Source organism: Colossoma macropomum, unplaced genomic scaffold (assembly GCF_904425465.1).
Source record: "Colossoma macropomum unplaced genomic scaffold, Colossoma_macropomum, whole genome shotgun sequence".
In the NCBI taxonomy this organism is placed as follows: domain Eukaryota; kingdom Metazoa; phylum Chordata; class Actinopteri; order Characiformes; family Serrasalmidae; genus Colossoma; species Colossoma macropomum.
This window is the reverse complement of record NW_023494805.1, coordinates 24,887,418-24,908,677: the sequence shown is the minus strand read 5'-3', so window position 1 is coordinate 24,908,677 and position 21,260 is coordinate 24,887,418. Positions and strand designations below refer to the sequence as shown.

The 21,260-nt window shown below is 39.1% G+C and overlaps 3 protein-coding genes across 5 annotated transcripts in view; 1 reads left to right on the top strand and 2 right to left on the bottom strand.

The window, feature by feature from the left end:
• The window catches only part of rell1 (RELT like 1), a 35,522-nt gene extending 27,992 nt beyond the window's left edge, over positions 1 to 7,530 (bottom strand). The window contains exon 1 of the mRNA XM_036597164.1: positions 7,145 to 7,530. Within this exon, the coding sequence (XP_036453057.1) occupies positions 7,145 to 7,160 (16 nt within the window). The 5' untranslated portion in view covers positions 7,161 to 7,530. The remainder of the gene's footprint in view (positions 1 to 7,144) is intronic.
• A 2,459-nt stretch (positions 7,531 to 9,989) lies between these two features.
• rwdd (RWD domain containing 4) lies at positions 9,990 to 15,182 on the bottom strand. The gene is made up of 8 exons (XM_036597505.1): positions 14,969 to 15,182; positions 13,253 to 13,333; positions 12,637 to 12,746; positions 12,172 to 12,322; positions 11,065 to 11,173; positions 10,831 to 10,880; positions 10,710 to 10,712; positions 9,990 to 10,601 (listed from the first exon to the last, which is right to left on the bottom strand). The coding sequence occupies exons 1-8, from the start codon at positions 14,990 to 14,992 to the stop codon at positions 10,569 to 10,571; spliced, it is 561 nt and encodes a 186-aa protein (XP_036453398.1). The 5' UTR covers positions 14,993 to 15,182; the 3' UTR covers positions 9,990 to 10,568.
• Positions 15,183 to 18,277: 3,095 nt separating this feature from the next.
• adam19a (ADAM metallopeptidase domain 19a) overlaps positions 18,278 to 21,260 on the top strand; it is a 95,365-nt gene continuing 92,382 nt past the window's right edge. For 2 of the 3 annotated variants that reach the window (XM_036596592.1, XM_036596593.1), the window contains exon 1: positions 18,279 to 18,672. In XM_036596592.1, the coding sequence (XP_036452485.1) occupies positions 18,546 to 18,672 (127 nt within the window). In that variant the 5' untranslated portion in view covers positions 18,279 to 18,545. Of the gene's footprint in view, positions 18,673 to 21,260 lie in introns of all 3 variants that reach the window. The other variant, XM_036596594.1, reaches the window with a different exon arrangement.

Here is a 21,260-nt window from a genome sequence, read left to right as displayed (position 1 = left end):
AATTATTCTTAGGGTTTCTTGGATGTTCAGTACAACTTTCAACCCAATCCAGTGAAAAAAGTAAGCAAGAAAGTGAGGCTTAGAGTGCACATACAAAGAATTGCAAAATTTCAAACTTCAAAAATTGATATCTAAAAAAGTACTTGGAGTGGAGCTATAGGATTTTGCATGGTCTCATGAATTGAAGCTTTAAGTTTATTTTTTCAAAAAATTCCACGAGCAGACAAAGAGTCCACATCAAAATCCAACGTTGGACCATTTCCCTGGCCTATTTTTGAGTAAAAAACAATGATTTCAAATGTTAACTACAGTGATGATTTAAAAACTAAGCCTACAGTCCTGTGCTAATTTTGGCATTCGACTGGCGTTCGATAACTCGAACAATTAAAATAATTCAGAATGCACATCCCTAGCATGCAATGAGTTGAGATAAAACAGAAATTTTCCCAATTATCTGTGAATAATATTTCACCTCCCTCAATATAACAGACCCTCTTATTCCTGCTTTTTTTCCTGCTCTGAGTTGGATGAATTCCACCCCATTGCAGGCCAAGCCCAAATCCCTCAGCATCCTGTGGTTTTGTTTGCAATGAATTTCAGCTCTTTTGCCTCTTCACTGCTTACTGAGAGACGTCAGTCAATTCTCCAAAAGCAGCACTCACTCACAGATACAGATGAGCAAGCACACATTTACATACCCAAACTTTATGAAGATGCACATTCTGCCTGAACCAGAACATTTCTTATTTAAATACACTAGGCTCTCTGCTGCACTGCAGATAAGAGGTCAATTCAATCCCTGATCAAAGGTCATGCACTATATCAGTCTTATGTACGGACCTGTCCTGTTTGTCCGTCTGAATTCTGCTCCCAGTCTCGTGCTCATTCTTCCAGCGAGTCAGCTGAACACACTGACAACGAGCCCTTTGTAAGCCCATGTCTGTCACTGCACCTCAGCATGACATGCATATGTGAAGTGATGTGTCTGCCACTACAAACAGTCTTCATGCAGACAGGCATCTGAGTTAACGTTCAGTACGGGTGTACGAGAGGTAGAGCCGGTTACTGATATTCAGTACTTTAAATGTACCGACCAAATGACCTCAACTGAAAACTCCATGTCATTCAATATCAAATTTCAGCGTCAGTGAGCGAACAAGCACGCTTGGTCCAAAATGACATTCCGACACACATTATTACCGTCAGCGATTCTTGATTAGTCTGTGCTCTACTGCGGTGAGTAAATATACTCTTTCCACCACCACACACTCCAGACTGCTTTAAACACATTTTCAGACTTCAATTAAAAAGAAGGTATTGAAAAAAGTATTGTTCAGAAATCTGTATCAATGTATCGATATTCGCACTGATTTTGAACAAATTTTAAACAATATCAGTCCTAATGATATAGATTACGGCACAATTCTCATTTATGAGTATATTGTGAGTATGGCCAGTAGTTTTAGACCACTGAACAACTGCAGGCATCATAAAAAGAGCCTGTAAACAACAACAATAACAACCAGTGAAAAGCAGCTATGTAAACTGCACAGAAACAAGTAGCAGATAGGATAATTGAACATTATGCCACTATCTTGTCCGTAACTTTTTTTTGCAACAATTTTTTCCCCAATTGTATGATTGTACTTACTCATTTTTTCTAAATATTGATACTATGATACATCAACAGTAGTAGGCAGTACAGACAAATATGTATATAATGGTATAATTAAAGTCACTGACACATTTGGTTTATCAGAAAATGCACACACACACACACACACACACACACACGCTACTTCATTAAGTACACCTCCTTGTATCTGCACTTTGTAGTTCTACAATCACAGACTTTAGTCCATCTGTTTCTCTGCATACTCTTTTAGACCCCTGTTCTCCAGTGTCCATTTACTGTCCACTCTATTAGTGGTCCACCTTGTAGATGTAAAGTCAGAGACGACAGCTCATCTATTGCTGCACAGTTTGTGTTGGTCATCCTCTAGTCCTTCATCAGTTGTAACAGGATGCTGTTGGCTGGACATTTTTGTTGGTAGACTATTCTCAGCCCAGCAGCGACACTGAGGTATTTAAAAACTCCAGCAGCACTGCTGTGTTTGATTCACTCAGACCAGCGCAACACACACTAATGCACCACTACCACGTCAGTGTCACTGCAGTTCTGAGAATGATTCACCACCCAAATAGTACCTGCTCTGTGGCGGTCCTGACCACTGAAGAACAGGGTGAAAAGGGGCTATCAAAGTATGCAGAGAAACAGATGGACTACGGTCTGCAATTGTACGAAGTGCAGCGATGTGGTACGTGGAGCTGATAAAATGGACGATGAGTGTAGAAACAAGGAAGTGTACTTAGTGAAGTGGTCTGTCAGTTTATAGACTGATAAAAGCATTTAAGATGCTTGAGTAAACCTATATTTGTAGGTTAACAGTGGTAATTATTCTGGGATGTCCCATCACATTAAACTAGAAAAATCTTTATCATTATTATTATGAAATAAATTTAAACATTTTTATTGTGAAAAATATCAAAAACTCAACCACACACAGATAAACCTATGTCGGCACTGCTCTTTAACCCAGAAATTAACACGCAGAAGCTACTCTGGCTTCTATGCTAAATGTTGTCTCGTGCCTGAATGTCTCATTCATGCTGAACACTCGTGCTTACATCTATGCCTGCCCGCCTCTGCTGGAATTTGGAAAATAACAAGTAATTTATGCTTACAATACAGATAGCTGAGACTGAGGCACCATTTGATGCATCTGAAGCATCCATGCAGGCGGGGTGAGAGCAAACAGAAGCACAGCTAGTAGGCTGGTTTCCATGCTAGGCTAAAAAGCCTGGAAACCATGTTACACACCTATGCCCACTGCCTCAAAAACAAACTAGACTACCTCAGACTGTAACTGACTACTGACAGCGATAGGTGATCAATTGATTATATTTTTGGTATACTGCCCACTCCCCCATGTACTGAACAGTAGTGGATGTGATGGCCTGAGTAAAGACAGAGCAGAAAAACTGACATCCCTTTGAGTTGTGACTCACCTAAGAGATCAATAAACATGTCAAATACCCACTGAACACTATAACCAAATAGGGAGAGGCAAAGGTTAAGAGGTCAGACTACTGTGACAGAAACAGTAGCTATAAACATCTGTCAATTAGACATGTTAAAAAAACTCTGTATTCTTGTGGATACACTGATGCACAGTGATCATGATTTAAATGCAGGAATTTTGCTTTACATTAGGCTGAATGCCATTTTTTCACCAAGTCCATTTTTTAGGTTTGAGGTTTGAACGCCGAATGTAGTTTGCCAGCCTGCCAGCTCACAAACTCTGTGTTATTAGGTTAACTTTTCCCAGTTCCCAAATTTAAGACAACACTGGATCGTGTAGGTTCTAATAAATTGCCTCTTCTGCGATTTGAAAATTGCATTCTTTTAAATTGTGATTTCAATATAAAAATGACTAATCCTTCATGTCAACAGCCCATTTCTGGTCACAAGACTGCAGGTTAAGTAGTAATGTCGCCAAGTGTCAATTAATATGGCAATACAAAACCAGATACAATGAAGAATTCCCACATACAAGTTTAAAACAGATTGTTAACCAACATAATTTGGAACAGGTTTTATGATGTACTGCAAGAATGCATTGAACAACCAGCATTTGAGCCACTCTCCTGGACAAAGCACTGAGAGGAAGCACCAGTGATGTACACATGACGACCTAACTGCAGCCGAAGACACTGTGAAACTTTTTGGGACTGTAAAAATGGCAATGTCACACACAAAAGGCAACAGCCTACTGTGTGGAGGGTTAAACCACTTCAGCTACTTAACTACAATGGTTAAAGATCTCAAGGGCCGATACATGGATGGTCAGCAAGTGCTGTACAAAGCAGAAGGTCCACAATTTACAATCCATCCTAATTGCCAGAAGAGGTCTGAGCTGCCAGCTTTAGGAGTCTGACATAAAGAGCTGTGCATGACAGGACCAAAATGTAAATGAATGACCATAAATAAGATGGTGATATCGTTATCGTAAGTTCTGTCACGATACACAGTGAGTGCCACCATCTATACTGACAGCCTATGTTAGCCAGATTGGTTTCCGTTGTTACTAACGTTACTGGTTGTATGTTATTATGATAACGTTTTCCTTAGGTTGGTTTAGAACATGTTTCCGAATCTAAGAAGTCAAATATACACACTGTAGATAATATCTTTCTAGACATGCAGTGGCCTCAAAAAGTATCAGGACATTAATGCCATAGTTAAAAATTAAAGAGTCTATAATCAGTTTGAGTTTGAGCAAACATAATTTTATTTCATATTTTATTAAGTAACCAAAATAACATCATTCAAGTTTACCAGTGGTTTTAAATAGTGCCCACATACCACTATATAATAAGGAGCTGAACAATAACGACATCATGGCAGAACAGAAACTGCTATAAAAATTAATGATTAACAATTAATAAAAATTAATAAAAAATGTCATCTGTGTCCAGAGTTTACTCCGATTCCCTCTGCATATATTTTGGCTACATTGGATACTGGGTTAAACAGCACTGAGCTTTTTACAGCAATCATGCTGTAAAAATATCTTTTTTTCATCACTTTTATCAAATACTTTTAAAAAAAGTGCAGTACTGGCTACTGAAACTAACAAGTTGGGCATATTCTTAAATAACCTTTAAAAGACCACTAAGCACAACATATACACAGAAACCATAAGAATATAGCTCTCTGACAATTTAGCCAACACATGAAATAAGCCTTTAAAACAGGACAAATACACTGGAGTGGATCACAAAGCAAGGACATGCTCTCTCACACTCTCTCTAACTTGAGATGGCAATTAGTCTATAATGACATAAATCAGTGGATTAGCCGTCCTCTCCAGCGGGCAGCTGCAGCAATGACACATCAATGACACAAATAAAGGATTCAGAAGAAAAGCAGAAATAGGAACTTTCAAGCGATAAACAACAGGCCACTGCTTCAGTTTTCCATTAAAAGGCCACTTTCAAGGTTAAGCGCTATATGAGGTGTAGGCCCACTCCTATTCCGTCTCCACAGGCATAAAGGCAGGAAACACATGCCAAGCTCTTGGCAGGATCGGTGTCTTATGCAATAATACAATGCACCGTATAGCAAGTCAGTGACATGACAATTTACAATATAATAGTTCCAGCAACCTGAAGAACAGGGTAGCAACACTGCCTTCTAAGTTTTGCTCGGTTACAATTTAGTCATTCACATTTAATTACTACTTCCCTTTTCTGTTTAATTTATGTAATAGCCTGTGGCATAACTAGGACCTGATAGGCCCCAGTCTCAAAAAATAACCATGCAAAAAATAACTTTCAATGAAAAAAATAGAAGAGGACAATATAATCTGCTTGTTCAGTCTCTATTATCTCTGCCACTATCACTCAAACAAGCTCATGCTCTAAAGCACATGTGTCAGGCTCCGGTCCTCACAGGCCAAAACACTGCAGACTTAAGCACACTGCCTCATTAAACACACCGAATTCAGCTCATTAGCTAATTAGCAAGGCCTTCATGAACTGAATTCAGAGTGTTAGATGAGGGTAAATGCTAATCTCTGCAGCACTTTGGCCCGAAAGTCCCCAGTTTGACATGCCTGCTCTAAAGGCATGCCAAGCACTACCACCTTATGCTAATTTTTCATGGCAGACTTTTTAAGATTGTATTAAAATAAGAAACAATTATTATACAACATGTTGCAGTGGTGTGAAGGACTGTTACCATGGATGAGCTGCATTATGAATGAGAGGGAGATAAACAGACGTTGAGGCTGTCTGTGCAGCGTTGATGGAAATTAACTGCTGATGTGTTGTTAATGAACCAAATCTTTCTATGCTCACTATATAAGTATCTAGGAGGGTCCCAATAAAGATTTTAGGTGGCCCAATCACCATGAGCCCTCCTTTGCCACGGGTCACAGTGTGACTGCCCCTCACACCATCACCCTCAGTAGTTACTCCACTGGCAAAAGAATTTGTACTGCTTTGTTGTGACTTTGAAGCTTTAGCATTTTATTCTTATTTTAGACCAGTGCTAACAGAGAATAATAGAGCCTAATAAACTTCAGCCTCCATGCTGATGGATGCTGGATGTTCCACCGCAGTTCTTTAAGTACTCTATTAGTGTTTTACAGGCTTCTTTTGTACTTTTACTCAAGTTGTGTTTTGAAAAAGTGCTTTTACTTCCACAAGTTATTATTCCATTAAATAAACTTGAGTATGGGTTTGCGCTACTTTACACACCTCTGCTTAGGTCTGTCACAATCAATTGAATTTCACAGCAATATAAACATATAATTGTGAAAGCTAACAACTGTGGAAAATAATTAAGATCAGCTAAAATAACAGTGATTCTCTCAAATAATTGCAATCAGGCAACTGTGTAATAACTGTGACAGGCATACCTTTATTAGGTAAAACTGCAAAAAGGTAAAATCAGAGAGATGAAGCTGTGCTGTCACCTAGGGCAGTACTTTGAGGATTCACGCCGTCATTAAATTAGGTGTTCTTTATGTCTCAAATAACCTGTTAAGCTAAAGTATATTTTCTATTTTGGCTGGAGGAGTCGCACTAGGAATTTTAAAAAAAAACTTCTGAGAAATTATTGAGAAACTTATTGATACATGTCAAGGATGGAAGATCCTACAGAACATTGGACGGTTGTACACAAGAGTAAATTACATTGTGCCAATACACCAAATCAAAACAAAGAACTACACATACATGCAAACTTTGTGGCCTTGACCACCACAACAGAGTCTACAGAGAGAACAGCTGAGAGGACAGTCAGTGATGGGGGACACTTGGCGAACTTTTTCCTACAGACAAGCCTTGCTGTAGCTTACTTTGGTGCAAAGCAGTCTGTCCCGTACATGCATACATATATATACACACACACACAAACTGCGCCATGTATCATCCTGTTTAGAGTTGGGCTGCACTGTCTCAACTACTGCAGTCTTTCCTGACCACAGTCTGTAAGAGGGTCCTGGCTAGATGTGGCCTGATCTGGTACTGACACGATGTTGGCTACAAAGAATAAAAAGACATAAAGGCTACTTACATGAAGAATCCGCCATCTGCCTCCAGGAAAGCTGTGGGTTTGCTCAGCCGAGTCAGACTAACTGAGAGAGTCCCTGGTGTGTTCAGAGCGCAGTGTCCGAGCGGTGCGGGTCTGCAGTGCTAGTTAAGTCAAGGCTGCAGGTTTGCTCTGGTTTCCTTATTCTCAACGAGCTACGAGGAACAGCCCACTTTTAACGTTCAAGCTCGAACATCACCACACCCCCACAGCTCGAGGGTCCTCTGAGGAACGACCCGTTTAAAATATAAACGACATACAAATTAGACACAAATTACACTGGCTTTGTTGTTAAGAACAGTCGTGTTTGTGTGTGTGTGTGTGTGTGTGTGTGTGTGTGTGTTAATGAAAGAAACACACACTGGCGGGTACTACACGTCTCCTCCACAGCAATAGATGGTGGTGGAGGCAGAAAAACGTTTCCTGCGAAGCGTAGAGTGGAAGGAAGTTGTCAGTGGGGAGTGATGGGAAATGTAGTGCCACCCGAGCAATGGCACGTAAAGACTCACTTCCGTTAAACTACGTTGAGATTTGTGGAGAAGCTTAAAGTATTGTCTACCATTACTTCTAATGAATTTCATAGATACTTTGTCCCACATCAAAATATTTTAAGGAGCTATCTGATTTAGTTCACCAGTGACTGGAAACTGACAATGTTGTGTGCTTAGGTTTTAAATCTGCTAAAAGGAAATTGTTGGATGTTTTTGCAACTGTAGACATTTTCAGGTCATGGCAGATAAATTTTCAGGAGGATAAAGGATGATTAGTGTCATAACACACTGACAAATGTGAATTAGTTACTAAATGTACTGAGCTAAAGTAATTTATGAAGCATATTTAGGGTTAAAATACCAATTTTATTCATTCACCCACACCTGTGATTTTAATTTCCAGATATAAAAATACATTACTGAACTATCTCTTGTCAATTAAAACGCCACTGAATAAATGTTCAGTCAAAAGCCTTTTCTAATACATACTGTTGTTGATCAGTCATTTATGTCTCTTAATATGTATGTGCCCCTACCACAACACTGACCAAATGACCTAAAATAAAGTTGTTGTTATTGTTTTTTTTTTTTTCTCAAAGACAAACAACTCTACTTTCAATTGTAACATAAGTTACATGGACAAGAGTGCTGGAAAACTAACCTAGGTGTCTCTGGATTTGCAGAAAAGCAGAGCAAATATTATCTTAAATATCTTTAATGTTTAACCTTGCCATACAATTTATAACTACTGATTTAAATTAGACTTTAAAAAAAGTTTTAGATAGATACATACATAAATACATACAAACACATATCGCTGGTATCAGAACAAAACCTTGTATATCACTTTTTGACAATTTGAAAATATCTGTTGCCCTTTACATTGTATGTACATTTTATGATGAATGGACCAAATGAAATTGTCCAAAATGTCTTGGAAAAAAGTCTGGTTCCACTGATTTACATTAGAAGTGAAGTAAGTTATTTTTCTTCTCCTCTAAAGTTAATCATTTTGGAGATACAAGGTTCTGTTCCAAAAACAGCGATATATATATATATATATATATATATATATATATATATATATATTTTTTATCTCTACGCTCATTGTCCATTTTATCAGCTCCACTTACTATATAGGTGCACTTTGTAGTTCTACAATTACAGACTGTAGTCCATCTGTTTCTCTGCATACATGGACCCTCACAGAGCAGGTACTATTTGTGTGATGGATCATTCTCAGCACTGCAGTAACACTGATGTGGTGGTGGTGCGTTAACGTGTGTTGTGCTGGTATGAGTGGATCAGACATAGCAGTGCTGCTGGAGTTTTTAAACACTATGTCCACTCTATTAGACACTCCTACCTTGTAAGTCCACCTTGTACATGTAAAGTCAGAGAAGATAGCTCATCTGCTGCTGCACAGTTTGTGTTGGTCATTCTTTAGTCCTTCATCAGTGGTCACAGGATGCTGCCCACAGGGCACTGTTGGATGGATATTTGAAGAACTGGATATAAAGAAGAAGTCTCAGCCATCCAGCCAACAGACAGGGTGTTTATAAACTGTGCAGTTAACAGGGCTACAGTCGACAATTGTAAATCTATGAAGTGCACCTGTATGGTAGATGCTTCTGATAAAATGGCCAGTGAGGGTGGACTTTCCATTTTGTACACCCCCCTGTACGTACAAGACATTCACTCTTAGGTCCAGCGTCTGGCTATCACATTTGATTTTTTCCCCATTTCAAAAACACCGATCCCTTTAAAGACTTACCGCTGGAGGGAGGACACACTTACAAACAGCTGACTGATGCATAAGATCAGCAAGATGTGGCAGTAATTTTTATCTAGAGTATGAGACCAGAGAGGTCTAAAAGAAGAAATTAGTGCACAATGTAGCGCCACCAAGGCAGATCAATCAGCTTTTTCAATTTAAGCAGTTCTCCTAAGGAATTCCATACCTTCTCCACAACAAAATGCACTGACTGTAATTATTTTGCACTTCAGTTCATCTTTGCTTGCAATAATCGTATTATAATTAAATGTATCAGAATGTTGTGTTGTTTTTCTAGCTTGTACTGTGAAATTTTAACCTTTGTTTAATATGTTTTTAAATGTGTGTTGTGTTGCGAACATGCTGTTTATTTAAATGCATCACTTGTTTTCTGGAAGCAGATGAAATTCAGATTGTGGATAACTTCAGGACAAACGTATAAACTGACCACTGAGAAATAAATGGAAACATAAAAAAATTACCACTTAAACAAAATCACTTGCTTTTTAATAAAACACAAGATGTTAAATTTCTTTATAATTGGTATAAAATAAGGACACAGTTAGAAACTTCCATAAGATTTTTATATTGGGTCAAGAAAGTTACTACAATAAATAACCAAAAGGAGAAAGAAACAGGCTAAAAACAGGTACAAATACAAACTGAGGTTCACCTGATCAAACCACACTGCACCAAAAAATGTTGATGTTACCATTTTGTAGGCACCCTCAGGGAGAGCTGTCAGTATTACATAAACTGCAGCCCAGCTGGCCGACAATTTGAGGCTGTACATAAAGCCTCTCAGTTTGAAGATATTGAACCTGAGTCTTTCCTCAGTATGGACTCTCTCTCTCTCAAACACGCCATGATTTTCATTTTATCTAAACGGCATTTCACTCATTTTGTGACTACCACTTTGGTGAATCTACTGCATAAGACGACTTTTCCTTGTGGCAGAGGACATTTTTTTATACCTGTGTCTTGTCTTCCTGTCTCATTGGCACAAACAAAACAGTAGCTTCAAGTGAATTCAAACCATGGCTAGAGAGTTCAATTAACTTTCTTTAAAAACATGTCGTGTCAGACTATCCACTTCCATCTATCCATCCAACTATCCGTTTCTCCGCCTTCTGGAGCAGTTTTTCTAGCCGTCCTCCTTTCCTCCTGTTTTGCTCAGCTGTGATAGAGGTTAGTCATCAAATGTATTAGTCAAAGGAAGTGTGAAAATAGACACATTAGATGCATGAAGAAACATTAGCATCAACAGCTCTTTAAGTATACTTACATGCTTTTTGAAGAATGAAGAAAATCAGCAGCATATGAACAGAAAAAAACAGCATATGATTAGAATTCGTCTGCTTTTAAAACAATTTAGTTCAACTGAAATAATGCAAATCACAAATTACCTTTATAACATCAACCCAATTCCAACCTCTGGGCAGTTCACCCTTGTTATCTGTTGATTGCAAAGAGCAATTACATGAATGTATATAAAACAGTCCATCCACATTGACCAAGCTATTTGCTCAGTAGTTTTAGATAAAAAAAAAAAACAATGCTGTATTTAAGATCAAAAGGCCTTATTCATACTTGTCTTACTCAGTCTACAATTCTGCATATCATTCTTTGTATAAGCTTACCAGTTCTCCCAATCATTTTCCGTTTCTGCGCCTTTGTTAGCTGTTCTTTCTTCTCCTTTTTCTTTGTGACAGAGACTGGACTATTTGTATCGGTGTTTGAGGTCAAAGTCTAGGCAGAACAGAAAAAGCAGTTAGGCTAAAGCACAGTTTAGCAAAAGAGAAATAGCATCCTAAAGGCCTGCCATTAAAGTGATGACCAAAATCAAATTACAATTTTCTTCCTATCCCAAATGCAGTCAATCGGACAAGTTATGTTTGGTATCTGTAGTTTATGGCAGCCGCAAGGCTAATGTAGCTAATCAGTAATGATAGTTAAGCTTAGTGTCATTATCCAGATTTGCTTATGTGGTTTTTGACACTGTATGAAAAACTACAATCTACAAAAATGGACAAAAGTAAGGCAAAATTCAGGTGTCAGTGCGGCTGCTACTACTGCTTTTAGTTCAGCGTTTCAAAGTTGCAATTTTTTTTTTGGTTAATTTTTTTTTTGTGAAAAACAATAAAATATGGTGTCTGTGCGCTGCTGCTAATCACCCTGTAAAAACTTGAAATGGTGTTCGGTTAATACATACATCTAACATTAACGTCATTAACGTACATTAACGTCAAGACAAAGTCCAGCTCAATGTTCAGGTCTTAAATGCAACATCAGCGTTATACTGAAGAAGATCTGATCACAATAGTAGATACGTCACATCCCCAGAAGACACGTCTCTCACCAAGAGGAGAACTCCAAGAGGAGTTCTCTTTGAATACTTTTAACTTGCTCAATCATCAGATTCATCCGCTCAAGGAAGGGATCAGAAGCATTTTGACATTACAAATGTGCAATTACACATTTACACCAGAGGTGTCTCAAAATCCCCCCAAATTACTTAACATAGTTTTAAATTTTAAACATGTGTTCTTTGTTTTTCTACAGTATTTTATACAATCAGTCACACATCAGTAAAACTATTTGAAATTACTAAGCAAACATAAAACACCAAACAAGTCTAAGTGGATTTACAACATTTTGGGTAAGGAAAAAAAAATGTTTTTGGACAAAAAAAAGCTGTCTAAGCAGCTTTTTACAGCAGAAGTATTCATGTTAGGTAAGACACTGACCACGGCAGACATTACAGGCTGGTGATTTTCCATGAGCATCTCCTGGTTTTCTTTGGCCCACTCGAACAGAGTGTACATCATTGCAGTGCCAAGGTTTACCTCCACCTGCTCTTGTAACTTGGAGATTATAAACTGCTTGGTCTCTGCAGAGCTAAAGATCAAGACATATCCAGTTTACAATGAAAACCTGATACCACAATTTACTGAGATAATAAGTGAGAGAATGTCTTGCTGCATCTGTAATCTCTATTTCATGAAGTCTACACATAACCTACGTAATCCCAACAGTCATCATAACCATAAACTCCAGAAAGAAGAGCATAGGTTTTACAAGTGAATTGTGATGATCAGAGAAAATAATTTCAGCTGGCTTCATCTTTAAATGATTTAAAGTTCTGCAGTATTTCAAGCATGGCAACAAAAAAGAAAAATGGCCACAAAAACAGCAATGTGAATACAACTTACAGTCTGTTGTTGAAAAAGGCATCTAAGGACAAATGAGGTGCAGTTTCAGGATACGTCTCTGGCCACGAGACATCCAGCAGGAATGATTTGGATTCATCATGATCTCCTACCTGCAGAAGATGATATACAGAGAAGTGTTACAATTTTACTGTGGACCAACTTCTTACAAACACAAGAAAATGCCAGCTAACATAATATGTACATATCAACTCTACGTACTAGAGGTATTGTGATATGCACATTGATACGCAGATGATATTCATAACATTTCTAAAAGAAAAACTACAAAAGCAAAAAAATCCCACATAAATGTCTACTGGATGAAGAAACAAGCAAACAACAGTATGCTTAGCTTTAATTTATGAATGAAAAGTAAGAGATGAAAAAGAAAGGGACAGTGGCGTGAAAAACAGATCAGTACTTTTCATCAATACTCAAACCTGTGTAAACAGCCTGGGGCGTACAGTGGCATGACAAAGGAGAATACCAGCGAACTACATCTTACTACTACGCACAAGTGACTCTAGCCAGCACAGAACAAAGGTTTCTGGAAATACTGTAACTTTGAAACTGTTTGGAAAATAGTTTTGAAATTTGCAAGGACAAACACAGTTACCCTGAACTGGAAGGAAACCGGGCTGAGCTCTTTGAAGCAATCATCTCCTTCATAAATTGAACGCAGAGCCTCCAACTCCATCTGCAAGAAAAGGTATTAAACATTAACTAAGAACATGTACAGAGTAGTTTTTGACGATATATCTCCATACCATGTATACCAATATGCTGTGATATTGCTTTTCAGTGTTCGTGAACTTTTTTAAGAGACAAATGAAATTATATTTATTATATACTACAACTACATCCATGACATTATAGCAGTGTCTCTGTTGCAAAGCAGTTTGCTTCCATTTTGTGCACTTCACTCATGACAGTTAAATGCTGTGTATGCCATTTGCAGTTTAAGATCTATAAAAATGAAAAAAATAGTGAACAGTCTGAGTAAGTTTAGCCCAGCTTCTCCAGCAGTGGTACACAGTCCCTAATAATATCTGTTTGCGGAGCCACAAAGCCACAGTTTCACGTCAGCAGGTTCAAGTCAGTGGCATTCAGCGCATGCACCGACATTTGGTTTGGTTTTTCTTAGCGAGTTTGAGGCTAATCGACATTTTAGTTTTTGAACGTATATCTGCTGAAAAAATCCATAGAAACCATGTAGTGTTTTGTTTTGGTTTCCGACTTTGTTTTGGCTTATGGTTTAACCGGTTCGCAATGGCCGGTTCGTGTATTGGCAACGGTATCGCTTCCTGAATGGTAATGTGCATGGCAACACATACAACCACCACAAACAGTCGCTGTTTACATCAGAGACGTTATAAGTAAGGAGACCAGTCGCTGGTTGAAATACGAGTAGGAACGTCCGTGACGCTCAACTTTCGCATAAGGACTTTGTTTACATGGCACTATCGCGCTGTCCTACTGCGCATGCGTTCCACTGGCCTGAAACTACTGGGGTTAAACTATGGGTAAACTATGGGTGTAAACCAGCGGCTCCGCAGTCAGACCCTCTCACACAGTCTGGGCAAGTGTAGCCTGGCTTCTCCAGCAGCATTACATAGTCTAGGTAAGTTTAGCCCTGGCTTCTCCAGCCGAGGTACACAGTCTGGGTTAATTAAGCCCGGCTTTCCAGCAGCGGTACATAGTCTGAGTAAGTTTAGCCGGCCTTCTAACTATCTGTCCTACCGAGCATGCGCGTGTAGTATTTTAGCTAACGTTAGTGTTTTAAATGTATTATTGTGCTTTTAATGTTAATTCAGTACAGACTCAGCTTAATACCCCTACTTAGCCCGTGATAAGAAAATTTAGGCTGTCAAAATGTCTTCATTATTCTTTTCATGCTGGTAAAATTTTCTGATAAAGACTTTAGGCTATCAAACTATCCTACCAGTATATTTCAAAGCAGGTAGAATATTTATTTGGGTGACTTAGGCTAGTAAGATAGCCTACCTACGCTTTTATGTAGGGAGCTACCTATAAATATGTTCTACGGTAGGACTTTCGGACAAAATGGCACAATTTGTCAGAACACCGGGGAGGAGCTGAAGAGAAGCTGTAGCGCCGAGATTAGCATTAGCTCACCCAGTAGCACTACCCAGTTAACTAGGTACCCTGGAAGTTTCAGCGTGGCTGCTGAAGGTTCGGTGTTGTTGTTTGAACACTGACCGTCGGCTAAAGCATATATTCAGCTACTCAAAAGTCTGGCTGCACGTCAAGATCACCTGGCTGTCTGGTTAACTTGTTTAGCTATCAAATGCTAGCAGGCTAGCTCTCTCACCTCTTGCTCCTCGTTGGCAGTCATGTTTTATTCTTTAGAAGTCCGTCAGTCCAGCCGTTTAACCTTCTGCTTAACAAACCCAACTAACCAGCTATTTCTGTGGTCTACAACAAAGGTAAGTTTTATACGGACAGCCTGAAGAACTCATGCTGTCCACCAGATGAGGCAGTTTTTCAGTGAACTCTGCAGCCCGGCTCAGATAAAGCTCAGAGGAGACACGCAGTACTGCCTCTACTGGAGTGGAGGGGCAATGAGGCAGCATGTGGGCTACCTCACACTGTGTACTATACTCGCTTTATTTTACCACACTTTAATGAGCTGCACTCCACCCTACCGATTCCACAATGAAGCCAGACAGGTCCTATGTCTCTCAGTTAGATCGTACTGCGTTAAGACTGTGAAATATTTATATATGTTTTTTATTGTAATTACTAATTTTTAAACATACAGACAATATGCAATATCATAGATATTCACTAGATGTCAGCCAAGGTCAGTTAAAAATCGCATTGTTTTTTTTCAAAGGGCTCTTTTACACACACACACACACATACATATACACATATGCATATGTATGTGTATACACACATTGTCGCTGTCCAAAGAAGTATCTATTTATTTGTGATTTTTACTTTTTCTGCATCACTTGAACACAGTTGCTGTACTGTACATTGTGTCAAAATTTCATGATAAATGGACCAATGGAAATGATCCAAAATTACTTAAAAGAAAACCTCATCACACTGATTTACACTAAAGTAAAGAGCTTTTTTGCCTTCTCCTGTATTATTATCATTTTGGATATCAGTATGCAAGGTTAAAATTCATTATGTAAGGTTAAAATTAGGATGATGATTTCTTCAAAAGATGATTTGTTATTAGTTATGTGTGAAGGAAGCATGGGGCTTTTTCATTTCATGGGTCAAATTCTTTCTTTGAGAGCTTCACCACCTGCTGTGCTCAGCCCAATCAAAACGTAATGAGCGAAACAGCAGGGCAAGAATGTCACAATAAAAAAACAACTTTCATCACTTTTTTATTAAAATTCACCTACCATATCCACATTTGTGTCTGTTTCATCAGTCTGGAACATGTGCGCTGTAAACCACCACACATATTTAGAGTATGTTTAGTTTTAGTCCATAAAGGAATCTGGATGGAGATCTCTTTTCTAGAGAAAAGATTAAAGCTAAGCTAACCCACTGTGTATAGTGGAGATCAGAGGTTTCACATTGCCCAAGTCTGATGGCCCTGATGCAACATCGGCTGCAGCACAGATTTGTTGGTCTAATTTCCAGTCTACTTCACCCTGAACCCAAACAGCCCTGAAACAGGCTGTCTGATAGCTTAATGACTTTCATACAAGACACCCAAGCAGAGTCACTACTGTCTTTACCTATTTATCTTTGCCAACTTTGCAAGGGGTAAAAAATCAGCACAAAAGGTGGACTTACATAGTCCATGCTGAGGCAGTTCTTTTTACAGAGGATTTTGAAATAAATAATGCAGTTCAGGTCCCCTAAGAAAGTAAGACAAGATTTTTTCAAACTCTGGACAGTTAATTGCACTCGTAAAAGATTTGTTACTGTGAACAGAACCGTTCCAAAGACCTCACAAAAGTTGACAGTGTGAGAATCACTTATGAAAAGCTGCAGTTCCACATTTAGAACATTGTGATTTTGCTTGTGAAATGTATTTTCAGTTCATACAATTTAGTTAATTGTGCAGGTGCATTAGAGAACATTATAAACTTGGAACAAAAGTGCTCTGTGAACGTTTTCAACATCTATTGTGAATCCATGATACATTTCCCTAAGTGCATGAGCATGGCGTGTTCCAAGGTGTAAGGTGCAGCTTGCAGGAGCACAGCCACACATTTCTGCCAACTCTGATGGTGCTTCTACTGGTTTGTTTACAACAGTCATCTAGATGGCATCTTTACAATAAATAAACCAATAAATAAAAGTCAGTGGGTCAGTTGTGTGACTGTCATAACAGTGTCCCCAAAGTAGCTGCAGCTCACTGAAGTGACTGAGAAAGCTAACTCCCACACTAAACGAGGAGTTCAGGCTAAGTGAGCGCTTGAGCTTAGTAAAATGTTATGACTGCACTTTGTCAAGTATTTTGCAATTGCCTGTCCTTTGGTTTTAAAATCAAGCAGGTATTCCCGATTACTGTGCAATCTTTTATCAGCTTTTATGACCCCGCTTTGTCTCTGGAACTGTCCCATTCAGGGTAAAATCCATCAGCACAAGATGAGTAAGATCAGATCCTCTTTAAGCACATGCAGCTTTGAGTGAAAAAATAAATAGAAAATATTTCAGCACAGCACAGCGCATGTTTAAATGACACTAATATCACTTAAATTGCAGTTAATTGGTTTATATGGTTTACCAAAAATGTCCCACTTTTCTTGAATTGAGTTTACACTTGTCCTTAGTTCAGCTTTCTCCTTGTGCCCTCACAGGCAGCCATATGAGATGGAATTAATGCTCTATGATGGTAGATTATATGATGGTAGATCACATTTCATTCCCAGTCTGATTTATGTCAGTTTAAAGGACCCATATTCTACATTTTTCTTACATTTCATTTATCCCTTGAGGTCCACCTGTAACACTTTTGTGATTTTATGCACCAAAAATGCATAATTCATTTTTCCAAACGCTCTTTATCCCTTAGAATTAAACAGGCTCTTTTTGTTACTGTGCTGATATAAGACTAGTATAAGTGATCTCTGTTCTGATTGGTTGTCTCATTCAAAAAGTAGGAGAGCTAAACAGTCATAACTTCAGCTTGAATGGGTGGGGCTAAGCTGCTGCAGGCTGAATAGGTGCGTATGTAAATAAGTTGGTTCTTGTGACATCACAGAAACAATAATGTCAAAACAGGGTGGTCTTTGCAGCAAGGTTTCCATATATGGACTCTAGTCCTCGAGTGCCCTTAAATTTGGTTTTATGTGATATGGGCCCTTTAATATTATTACACAAGTCCGCATTTACAAGTTTTCAGATCATATCAGGACATTAGCCTTTGCTTCTCAACCGGATTGAAAAGAAAAACCCTAAACTGGGTTCCCAAATTAGCTACTCACTGACTCTGAAAATCAGCTCCCTGTAAACATGTACTTACTTTTAACCCCTAAGGACCCGTATGTAGGTCCACACTTAAGTTCCTCACTCTCACAACTCGAACACCCTATTAGTTTCATAGTAGTTACTGAATAGTAAATCTTAAGATTAAGAACCGAGCGATGCGCCTGGTGATTAGGGGGTTTTACTGTGTCAGAAGTGAGTAAATACTTAATCTGAGCCTGGAAAGCTCTCAAAACCGCTTTATTCATCCATGCGCGTGCACCCTGGATTGCCGCGTGGTTGAGCTGCCGCTCAGAGGCAGTTCAGAAGTCCTGAAGAGGCTCATCACTTCTACACGTTACCGTGAGACGGCAGGGCTTCTCTGAGGGGAGGGGAGGGGAGGGGAGGGGAGAGGAGAGGAGGCTCCGGTCCGTTTCTCTTTTCTCTCACGCCGGGGAGAGGAGAGGAGAGAGAGAAGCGGCAGTCGGCTAGTGGCCGCAGGGATGTACACCAAACACAGGCAGAAAAATGGACACAGCTTACTGCCGAGAAACGTGCGAATCCTCTTCACTGTGCTGCTGCTGAACGGCTTGTTGGAAAGCGGGGACGGCGAGCTGGGAGCCGGAGGAGGTGAGAAAGGCAAAAGGCTGCTCGAAAAGTTGTCCGGTTTAACATCTACCAGTTGCGCGCAACAGATGAGGTGGTCCGCGAGGCTGGAGTTGGCGTCTTATTTGAATTTTCCGTTCCTCCTTAAATGGTGTGGCAGTAACACTCGGGGGTCTGTACAGGCTCCGCTTAAGCGGCACCATTTAAGGTGGAACGGAAAAATAATTCGAAAAACAAGCCAACTTAGGCTTAGTAACTTATGCAGTTGGCGAGAAAGAAATCATACTAGTACTCGTTGTTTAGCCCGCAGGAAAGTGTTTATGAGTTAGCATGTTTAGCGGCCAGTGAAGGCTGGAGACTGTCTCTTCATTGTGTGGCAAAGCCATAAATGGATGGATGTCGATTACATTGACGAGAGAGAGAGAGAGAGAGACGCGGGTTGTTTTGTTCCCTTTTTCACTCTGAAGTGGGTAACTACATGTCGTTAGTCTTAGACGAGCTTAGCACCTCTGCCGCAGAGCTCAGTGAAAAGGGAAAACTGTTTGGATTAATTCACCGTTTTACTGTCCAGCGGCGGCCTGAGAGCTGCAGTAGGAGCTCGTCTCCTGCAGTTTGACGACTTTTAAAAAGTGGTACTCCGTCTGTTTGACGGACAGTCACTGATTTAACTGAAGGAAATTCAGCCTAATCAAGTCGAGGTTGTTCAACAGTCTGAATTGTACTCACTTTAAAAGTTATAACCTGACCAGTATCCGTTAGTCGGCTTTCTCACCAACAAAGAAAAAACGCGCACCAGGTTTTTTAGCGTTGGCAGTCTAAAACGGTCATTATCGTTAGTCGTTGCTAATGAGTTTAGGCTAATCCTTAAACCCATTTAGGCAGTTTCTACTCTTTTTCTGTATGTGAAATGTATGTATGACTGATTAATTACACTCACAACATTGACAACAATGCCTGCATTACCTTCATTTACTTATTTTACACATTACACATCAGTAATAAACAGATTTTATTACTTCAAAATAAAATGCAATTGTTAGTGGAATGAAATTTAACCTTTCAGTGCAATTTGTTTGGCTTTCAGTTTTCTTTTAACCAAAGTAAATACTTTATTTAATATTTTATTAAATAAAATGTACTTTGATTAAAAGACTCCTATTCTAGTTTTTTTGTCTCTCAGGTCCACTCATGTATGGTGTTATATACCTAAAACCTTACGTACCAAAAACGTAATTCATTTTTACATGACTGTTTTCCAACTTCCCTGTATCCCTTAGAACTGAACACGCTATTTCTGTTCCTGTGCCTTTAAGATTAATATATGTAAACAGCCTCTGTTCTGATTGGCTGCCCCGTACTGCGCGGTATTCAAAACGCAGTCCAGGCTGATACACTCTTTATAACTTCCATATGAATGAGTGAGGCTAACCTGCTGTTAGCCGAATAGGTGGATATACGTAAATGTATTGGTTTTTGTGACAACATTGAATTAAAAACAGGCTGTTTTTGCTGTTTATGCTGTGTTCGGGTATTAGGGAAAGGCTGTATGTACCAGATGGTTAACTTGTAAATCCGTTCGGGTGCTTGTTGAAAGACATGCCCACCACATGGAAAAATAAAGCAAGGATGTCTGGACAAAACATATCCTGCTGTTTTGCTTTGTCAGAAGGACATAAATCCAATAGAAAGGCTTCAGCTGTGTTTTTTTCACATTTTCTGCCAAGTTTACTGTTTTTACCAGAAAGTTGGTGGTGTGTGTCACATTATCTACACACTTAAAAATGATGGTTCTTAAAGGGTTCTTTAGAAAATGGTTCTATATAGAACCATGAACACAAAGAACTAGGGGTGCAGGAAAAAATAGATTCTTAGATGCATCGCGATGCGGACGTGAACGATTCTGAATCGATTCACAAATGTCAAAAATTGACTTTGTAAATATTTAATTTATAACATAATGTTGACGGAACGCAAAAGGTTGAACCTTTAAGTGGGTAAGTGCAACGCCCAGACAGTCTGTGGCGGCACATAACAAAACCACAACTGAATGAGCGAGAAATCCGACCAGCTCCCTCTACATTAAAAGCCAGGTTAGGTCAGGAGTCACAACACAAATGATAAGAAGAGACATTTTGTCCTTTCAACAAAAATCAAACCACCTTGGGAGCCACAACATTTAATGTCCAGTATGTTTCAGTATGTGATAATGTCCTAGTATAGACTAAACAATATAAATGAAAACGCAGATCTACTCTAAGCTTTAGCTTTAGCCGCTTTCCTCCCATCTCCGCCAGAAAACTTTTCCTCAAAAGTTTAATAGTTTCTTGTAAAATGTCTCTCAAAGCTCGACTGTTTTATGAGGCTGAAGTCGCTTCTTATTCGAATTTTCCTGTTCCACCTTAAATTCTGCCTGCGGTGCCAGAACGTAAACGCGGCACTATTTAAGGTGGAACGGGAAACTTCGAAAGAGAAGCGACTTCAGCTGTGCGACTTTTTAGTGTTTGACAGTTTCTTGTTGCAGATTTAACGTACCAGGAAACCAACTGCGCTGCTTATAAATGCGAATTTGCCTCCAAATGTTCATCTGTCTTTCGCTTTTCCTTTTTTGTTCA

Bases quoted from the DNA above. Each gene is read 5' to 3' on its own strand.
- rwdd (XM_036597505.1), bottom strand. From the start codon at position 14,992: ATGACTGCCAACGAGGAGCAAGAG. The intron at 13,334-14,968 runs GTGAGAGAGCTA...CTTTTCTTGCAG, and splicing joins CTGCCAACGAGGAGCAAGAG to ATGGAGTTGGAGGCTCTGCG. The intron at 11,174-12,171 runs GTCAGTGTCTTA...TGTTCTGCCTAG, and splicing joins AGCCTGTAATGTCTGCCGTG to ACTTTGACCTCAAACACCGA.